Genomic DNA, 9,168 nt, shown 5'->3' on the forward strand with positions numbered 1-9,168 from the left:
ACTATATTTAAACTGGAATTACTTATCAAGGGGGTACATATTAACAAGGTTTTAATGTATATAGGTGTTATGTGGAAGAGATCGGGCCCTTGGAATGTTCCTTTGCTTCTGTGACTATCAACATAGGAGCACTCTTGCCAGGTTTGAACCTCTCTCCCATTTTTGTGAAAGTAAAGTTTTAAACTGTCTCTGTAGTAAAACCATAACTGCAATAACGATAGTCCCATCACCACCACTTGGGCATTTAAGAGCATGAAAATAAAGGTATGCGAAAGACCAAACTTCAACTAGCCAATAGCCTAGTTGAAGTTTGCACTATATTTGTGCCACCTCACTTTCTTCCATCCTGTTTGCACTCCTTTACTTCAGTCCAAGAAAACTCTTAAATTAAATATTTAACTCGAGGAGAGAAGAAATAAACAGCAACTATGCATTTTTAAGCTATTCCAGGATACTTTGCTTACAAGCATACTGTAAGCAATTTCTCCTTTGCTGTTTTTGAGCTCCACATCTCCCGTTATCGGCCAATCTGGCTTTAGAAGAACTTGCAGTCACCGTTTTGTAGCAGTGTGCAAGACTAGGATCCATGCACAGATTGCTCACGGGGCCAATTTTTTATGTATCGCAACTGTATGCAACAGTTAGTACACATTGTTGGGCGATGTGTTGAGTTGTACATGTTAGCTTCAGGCACAACATAGATGAATACAAAGATGATGATAGCACAGTGTGCTTAACCCTTTGGGTGTCAGGTGTTTTTCCTAAGTGTAGCAAATTCAATAACATCTTACTGATTCCTAAGTTTGAAAATTTAAAGGGCAATTAGGGCACGTGTATTAATAATCCTAATTTGTATATTTAGTGTTTCTTTGGCAACATGGCCTCCTTGTCACTAATTTTTCCCTGAAGATGCTTCGTAATTACTACTGATGTCCTGTAAATCAAAGCTTTTTAATTGCTTCATTGTTAAAAAAAAGATGTGCGGGCTGTTTGCAGCGGTCCGCCATGTTGGAAAGGGAAAAACACGAGCAACAGCAACAGTCGATAAGCTTTGTCATGCCATGAATAAAACAAAACCTAAATTTCAGTTCTACCCTGAGTAGATGGCACAACCATTCTATGGATGGTTCACGTTCACAAATTATCTCGGGCGCAGCCAGAGGTGTGCATATGCTCGGGCACAGCACTGAAAGGGTTAGGCACACCGCGTTATCTTTGTATTCGTCCATGTTGCGCCAAAGCTAACATGTATGACACAACGGTTAAATTGTTTGCATTACTACAGACCATGCAATGGTTTCTTTACACGCAGGACCAACCACTGTGCACAATCAGCAGCTGCAAATGGCCCTGCAAAAGCAGCTGCAGCTTCAAGCGCACAGTGCAGCTTCTCAGCAGCCTGGCGGAGGCGGTGGGGCTGCTGCGAGGCAACGCAGTCGCAAAAAGTCCGGCAAAACATAGCATTGCTCGTAGCGATGCCTCGAGAGCCATTTTTAAAGGTCAACTGCAACAAAATTTCACTTTGGCTATAATTGGTTATATAATTATACACTATCGAAGCAATCTTGGCAAATCATCAGGGCTGATAGTTGTCCAGTTTTATTATTGACATCCTTTAAATAGCAGATGACACATGGACTTCGTGGTCAGCAGATGCGACACAAATCCCAGAACATGACCTCCGAGATTTTCGACGCACCGTGGGTGCCACCAAATCATGGAGGTTGTGCCATGGAGAGCCACACTGGTTCTCGGCGTTCTGGGTTTGCGTCGTTTTCAGCAAGCCATATTGGCGGTGTTTGCTTTTCTTCCAGGAATGCATCCGCTCGTATTTCATACGTAAAATTTTGCTGTCTGAAACTAGGGTTGTTAAGCGGTCTAAAATTTTGTTGCAGTTGGCCTATAACATTTGTGATGTTTTTTCAAGCAGGCTGTCTTTACCTTGTTTATTATTATTATTTAGGTAAGCAGGTCCCTCCCCTTTCGTTCTGTTTCAGGCATGAAAGGCGGCCAGTTTCACAATTTTTTCAACTATGGCTGCATACATTTAATTCTGCCAAGTCCCTCTAGGTTGCATGCACAACATAACCGCAACCAGGCCTTCCTTTGTTTTGTGCATTTCAGCAGAAATGCCATGCATCATTAGCACACCATAAATCTCCAGCGAATGCTTTTCTGCTTCAGAGTGGCCACCAAGCACATAGCTTCCTGCATTTTGAGGGGAGTGGTCCTCTATGTTATGTCTCATTTCATTTTTTTTTTCTCTACATCACTTTTAGGAAACTTTTAAAATTTGCAACCAGCCACAGTTTCAGTGCATGTCGGAACTGGTCCACGAAGTGCATTGTTAGTCCGTTCCTGCATTTTGGGGGGTGGTCTTCTGTAGTATATATTCACTTTTAGGGAAATTTTAACATCTGCAGGCCGTCGGACAGTTGTGTTGAATATGCTTCATCTTGGCAACCAAAACTGAGACATGGCCAGGGAAAGTGTTGTTGCTGTTACAAAGCACTGTTGCTGCCTTTGTAAACGACTTTCCAGTGTTGTACATAGAAACTGATCATGCCACTCAGCAGGCAAGGAGATTTTTATGAAGTAGATAGCATTATTTTTTCTTCTCGATGCATTGTTTTTACTTAACAAGGGATTTCGCACACTTTATATTATAATTTCCCTTGTTACCACCACACTGCAAATTTTGTAAAGGTATTTCTTGGGCAAACCCTGCAGGCTGCCCAGTAGAGGTGTGTGTGGTGGCGACAAAATATGTACATACAAAAGAAATGTGTAAAGAATAGTTTTTAACTTGCATGAAGTGTTTCAAAGCAATGCTTTTTTTTTTTCCTGAGTGTTGCTGTCGTTGAATGTGTACATTTTTAATGTTCAGTAAAGGTTGATTGTCACTGAAATAAATCTTTCTTACAACTTATTTTCACATTGAACTAGTATTCGACGGTTTGCTTCTATACAGTGCACTGAGTTACATTAGACAGAGCTGTAGAAAGCAAATCACGAGTGTCCTTCACTAGCTTCCTTGCAATTTCCACATGCTGGGACATCTGGTCAGTGCCGAGTGCAAAGCCACCTGGAAAAAAAAAATGCAGCCATATAGTCCATATCGCTAGTTGCTGAAGTGGGTTCCGAAAAACCCAAGAGTACCAATCACTGCATGAGACGATATAACTGTACTAGTAGTTCTTGGCACAAGGTAAGCTTCCGCCCAGAGATTCTCTGTCTAGGTTCATAAAACACAAATATGCACTGAAACCTAGCTGGGAATAGCCAACTTGAGATTCTCCAGCCATTCTTTATTGCAGGAGCTGCCAAGAAGTATTACTAAACTGCAGTGGCTGTGTTTATTATTTATTTTATCTGTTACCCACATTACCAAAAGGCATTACAGTGGTGGTGGGGAGGTGAGAATTGTAGATGATTTACTGCATTCCACTCTCAATAAATTATAATTTATAGACACATTAGAGGGGTATGCAACATAAACCACAAAAAAATGTCTTTCTTCCTACAGCAGCTTTTTTCATTGTGTGTGAAAACAGCCACTACCACTACACATTTCTCAAATCCCTCATACTTGAAGAATAAATGTTAATAAATATGTAATACATTGAACCTACAGCTCACATATAAGAACCGTATCATCTTTGGATAGCAACCTGGAACCAATGCTTTTTTTTTTCCAGGCCTACTATGCTTGCAAAACAGCTGTGCTGGCATGAACGTTCTACGAACTCTCTCCATTTTGTTACACAGATAGGTACCTGTGGCTGCACATTCAAGGCACAATGAAGTGGCTTTTCAGTTTTTTTCATATGTTGTAAACCACACCATATAGACCTTTTAGAGAGAGCAGTCTGCTCACAGCACACTAGGGGCCACTACAGGCGTGCCACCAGTGAATGCCTTCTGAATTGGGAGCAAGCAGGCACCAGCCGCTGCCGGCCACTCCACTAACGTTTCGCTGAGAGTCCGGGGACTGCTTCGTACTGATCCGCTGCGATGTCTTAGCGGCTATGGCGTTGCACTGCTAAGCACGAGGTTGCTGGATCAAATCCCGGTCGCAGCAGCCGCATTTCGATGGGCAAAATGCAAAAATGCCCGTGTTCCAGGCATTGGAGGCACGTTTAAGATCCCCTGGTAGTCGAAATTAATTCAGAGTCCCCCACTACAGCAAGCCTCATAATCAAATCGTGGTTTTGGCGTGTAAAACCACATAATTCAATTCGCTTAGTACTATGGTACTATTTTTGTAAAATGTGGAAGAGCAGAAGGAAGACGGTGATCTTTTGTGAAATGCAAAAATTGCGTCAGAGACTTCAAGGTGTGGTATGAGACGGTGTGTGAGCATCCACTTCAGATTCACAAGGAGTGCTCATGTTTACAACTGTTTGTCATGCACACTTTTTGACAAGGCGAACACAAGCTCGGCTGCCAGCGCTGAATAGCCGATTGCTGGCAATGACTTCCAGGCTAACAACGCCTGCAGCAACAGCTGCGCCTGGCACAAGATATCACTGTATGTTTATCTTCAATAAGCATGCACGTCGGTGCCACGTCCGCCCCACGCAAGAGAGACCGACTTACTCAAGCTGCTTCACTTTCCACAGGAGCAAACTCAAACATGGAATATTAGGCAGGCACCACTAGTTTTCTACCTACGCCGCAAATCAAACAGCAGGTGAGCGATCGCTCGGCTACTTGCAACATTTTTGTCCACGCATATGCAAATGCATTTTAATCTACACTGGTAAAGAATCAGAAAATCTTTCCGAAATTAAGTTATCAGTGTTGCGTCAACAATGACGCAGCTTGAACCAACCACCATGTTGAGAGCAGGTTGCAAACAGGCATTGTTTGCACGTGCATACATGCCTATTCCCAAACGAAGTTGTAGCATATACAGTTAACGACAACAGGAACACGGCCGTAACAGCCTTTCAAGTCTACCGCTACAATGAATAGAATAAAAAAGGTAAAAGCAAACATCAGGCTGCTACATGTCACCTTCAGCCAGTAAGCTTGCACAGACTACAATGCAGCCAGAACGGATAAATGAAAGGTACACTTACACTGCCTCTGCAGCTATAGTTATGTGTCGTCTGCCCACTCGCTGCTCACCGTAGTGGCCGAAACAGCGGCTGTCTTACCTGTGCCTCAGGCTGCCATGGCCATTGTAAACAGGTGAGAAAACGCCAATCAGAAGGCGCTCAATGATGGGCGCTGTCACATGACCTAATACAGTGGCACCTATGGGTATGGTGGTGTAAGAGGTCTATAGGTCACTAATGCACCATTCTGCCAGGGCCCAGAGGTGTATTCTCTAAATGTCCACCTAGTGGAGATGGCCATTTCATCTGCTGCTGATGTGCTGATTGGCAGGGGGCACCTGTATCTTTCCGACGCATACCCTGGCCCAGCCAATTAGAACTTCAGCAGCAGACAAAATGGACATGTCCACTAGGTGGACACTTACAGGAGACCCCCTCAGAGCTCTAATTTACTTATGAAGCATGGAAAGGAGACAGTGAGTTCAGCACCGGCGTTAAGTTCTACAAGCCTTAGGTGAATAACATGAGTGTGGTTCGGTAATGTACTTGCAAGCCAAACCAAACATTATGTAGCTCTAGTCACTCGCCAGTTCACAACCAGCATGTACTATGTCACTGAGAATGCTAGAATACAAACTTTTTTTATTTTACTAGCTATCTACGTTTGTCAAGAGCCACACACCTAAATGAGTGTAAAATATTTGAAATGTGGTGTGGGGTACCTGGATTGAATTCTTTTAGCTAGTAAATGCATAAAGTTTTCTACAGAGCATTACACAGTCCAGTCACATTAATGTGACCACCACGTACTTTCAACGTCAACGTTAAATAACCAATCACAGAAAGCAGGTGGCAGCACAGTGCAGTTGAGCGTATATAAAGGGTGTGTGAGGGCTTTGGAAAAATTGCAATCACTGGCATAATGCAGAAACGGAGCGATTTATCCGACGTCCAAACGGGCATGATCATTGGCTTTCGGGCCAAGGGTGGAAGCATTTCCGAAACGGCTAAGTTTGTGAACTGTTCACGTGCCGCCGTGGTAAAAGTATATCGTTTCTGTACCACTCCTGCACGGGCCGTGAAGGGCCTGCAGTATATTCAAGTAAAAAAAATTTTTTTAATGGGACTGTCCAAAATCAGCGACGTGGCAAATGTGGTGCACCATGGGCCATAGATGACAGAGGTCAACAACGGCTGCGGAGATGCGTTCGGGCGAACAGACGTGCTACCGTTGAGCAACTGACCGACCAAATGAACCAAGGGGCTACCAACAGTGTCTCCCAAACTACTGTTCAGCGAACGTTGCTGCGTCTGGGCCTCCGCAGCAGACGCCTGGTTCATGCACCTATGCCGACTGCTGTTATCAGCGACGAAGGCTGGAATTTGCACGCCAGTACCGCAACTGGCCGTCCGCTGAGTGGCGACAAGTGACGTTTTCCGATGAATCACGTTTTATGCTCCACTGGACAGATGGACGTTGGCGTATACGGCATGAAACCTTTGAAAGCAAACACCCTGCAACCATTGTCCAGAAGGGTCCAGGCTGGACCCTTCCATCGGGTTGTTCGCACCATGGATCCTCCACCGCGTAATCTAGCGCTGCTGGCCACGGCACGGCTCAACATCCCAGCGAACACCTTCAGGAACCTAATTGACTATCTTCCTGCACGTCTCGCAGCAGTCTGCTCTGTGAAAGGTGGTTATTCTGGCTTTTGACAAGTGGTCACATTAATGTGACTGGACTGTGTATAAGTGTTTCTAAAAGACCACGTTGCCACCCTCGGATGACAAGGCAACAAAATTGCTTGGTAAAACATGCACACACACTAGGCTTAACATTTTAATGACATACAACAAGCAACTTGCCTGGTTTGTGAACTCCACAGATGTTGTTATCAGCATTCAAGACGACTGTGAAGGTCTCTGCAGCAAGGCATTCTTCTTCATGCGTTGGGTCAACCACAATAGTATCATCTGCAAGGACTGCAAATGTGGCTGCCAGGGGACCATCGCTAATATCTACCTTCTCTCTTTCCAGTAACACATTGACTTCACCATCGCTTGTGACCACTTTGGGCAGCGTTAATGAACAGAGTGCAGCAGTGGCAGCTAAGATGCATGCTTCCGCCATGTTTCCATCATAGTCCAGACACGTCAGATCAACAGTAAGGCACCACGAAAGCTGGGAAAAAAAAAAGAGAACAGAAGTTCAATATCAATGAAACAATCGTGAAAGCTGCATGCCTGATATGCATTATGAACACACTGACAACTACAACCAAGACAGGTCAATGCAGCCTGCTGATAACAGCCCATCAAACTCGTACCTTTCCTTCCTCTATGCACAACTTCTCTAGGTTTACGCTTTCTGAACTGCAATAGAAGATTTTTCAAAAGGTTACTAGATGCATACCCTCTAAAATGAAAGAAAAAGGTAGACAGTGATGATCACCTGGTCAGAACGTCGAGCATCATCTTGCTTAAAGCCTGGGCCTGTTCACTTGGAGGTCCTGGCTTAAACATTGGTGAACAGAGAGGTAGCAGATCCACATTTGGCACTGCACGGTAATAACAGTCAATTTTAATGAAATAGGGAGTCTCACTTCAGTAGGCACAGTTGTGCATGTGCCTGGCAGTTGCTGTAACCAACAATCTCTAAAATCAGGCCACCTCCAATCACTGAGGTAATTACCAGCTAAATAGAGCTTGACTGCATAAGTTGTGAAAACGGCTACACACAGGCAATAATGAATGCCTCTAAAATCGTGCCAAGGATACAACGTAAACACTAACGCTACACAGCCACGTAATAAGAGACAAAGGCTGCATCGACATGAAAATAGAGGTCCAGTCCGAAGCCTACAAGAAACAAGGTCTGCTTAAGAGTCTTAACAAAATGCTACCATCTTTATGCCAGGAAACTGAAAAAGGAGTGGGTAGCTGATACAGTGAAGTGGGAGGAACTCGTCAAACACTGCACATTGGTGAGCGGAAAACAACTGTGTCGCTACCCCGCCGGACTTACCGATAAACCCTTGTTTCGGAGTAGTGACCGCCGGTTCAGCAAGTTCCTTTAAAAAAGGTAAGAGTGCAAGCAAAAAAAAAAAAAAACATAAATAGTGACAAAAGCAGTTTATGCACCGCCGATCTAACTTCAAGCGCTTACCGCTTTCACACCACAGATTACTGTTGTGCACCCCATCTTAACAAGCGCTGATCCGTCAGCGGTCGATATAGAACCTGAAAAGTGCGTAGGTAGTTTGTTATTTAGACTAGCTTTAGAGATCTTCCGCATTTTATACACACCTATGTTTAAAGCCGTTGGTCTTCTCTCGTTCAGCTCTCTCCCATCAGATCTTTCGTACGGTCCCTGATACAGTGAAAAGGATGACAGGTGTAACACAGTTATTTTCCTGTTTAAGGACGAGGGGGGAAAATATAACTTGTACCTGGCGTTGAGCCAAATGAAGCCGAGACTGTAGTAGCCTGCATCACGAACACGAATAAGCATTACAGAGAGGACTTTAAACTTGAAATAATGCCAAGAGCATGACTGCCACATGCACTCACCTGAACTCTGCCGCCATTTTTAAACATCACAAACACGATGGTGATGATGATGATGACTAGGAGAGTAATCCCACGCGTGGGAGTCTCCCCTCGAGTACAGGGAGATGTAACTCTATGCATCTAATATAATTTACTTACGCCCCGCCATTACGTCGAGATGAACATAATTGCATCAAACAACGCGTGTAGTTTAATTCAGTACAGCGAAGTCGGCTTTTCCCGACTCGCGCACAGTGCGTTTAGCCTGTCTGAGGACAATTAAGCAACAACACATGTCGAAATACGCCAAACACGCTAAAAGCCAGTTTAATAACTCCGAGCCAAGAACAGCGTGGGCATCGTTTCTAAGCATGACAGGGCATGAGACAAGGCAATACAGTTAATACAGTCAAACCGCCTTAATAACAAAATGCTCGGGACCTCCAATGATATATCCTTCGTACGTTATTCGGGTCACTTCGTTGTGAAGGTCGCGCAACAAAAGAAAACGTTTATTTAACATGAATTCAAAAGAGACTTTGTGAAATACGCGGTG

At 44.1% G+C, this 9,168-nt stretch overlaps 2 protein-coding genes across 2 annotated transcripts in view; one reads left to right on the plus strand and one right to left on the minus strand.

Moving 5' to 3' along the window:
• LOC119450245 (transcription factor SPT20 homolog) overlaps positions 1-2,929 on the plus strand; it is a 40,953-nt gene extending 38,024 nt beyond the window's left edge. The window contains exon 21 of the mRNA XM_037713632.2: positions 1,313-2,929. Coding sequence (XP_037569560.1) covers positions 1,313-1,461 — 149 coding nt within the window. The 3' untranslated portion in view covers positions 1,462-2,929. The remainder of the gene's footprint in view (positions 1-1,312) is intronic.
• LOC119450246 (exosome complex component RRP43-like) lies at positions 1,866-8,671 on the minus strand. Its single transcript, XM_037713633.2, has 9 exons — positions 8,634-8,671; positions 8,513-8,549; positions 8,370-8,433; positions 8,230-8,303; positions 8,089-8,134; positions 7,516-7,621; positions 7,391-7,436; positions 6,930-7,245; positions 1,866-3,085 (listed from the first exon to the last, which is right to left on the minus strand). Exons 1-9 carry the CDS (start codon positions 8,648-8,650, stop codon positions 2,964-2,966), a joined length of 828 nt encoding a protein of 275 aa, XP_037569561.1. The 5' UTR covers positions 8,651-8,671; the 3' UTR covers positions 1,866-2,963.
• Between the last annotated feature and the right edge of the window lie 497 nt (positions 8,672-9,168).

The sequence above is a fragment of the Dermacentor silvarum genome, chromosome 4 (assembly GCF_013339745.2).
Source record: "Dermacentor silvarum isolate Dsil-2018 chromosome 4, BIME_Dsil_1.4, whole genome shotgun sequence".
NCBI lineage: Eukaryota > Metazoa > Arthropoda > Arachnida > Ixodida > Ixodidae > Dermacentor > Dermacentor silvarum.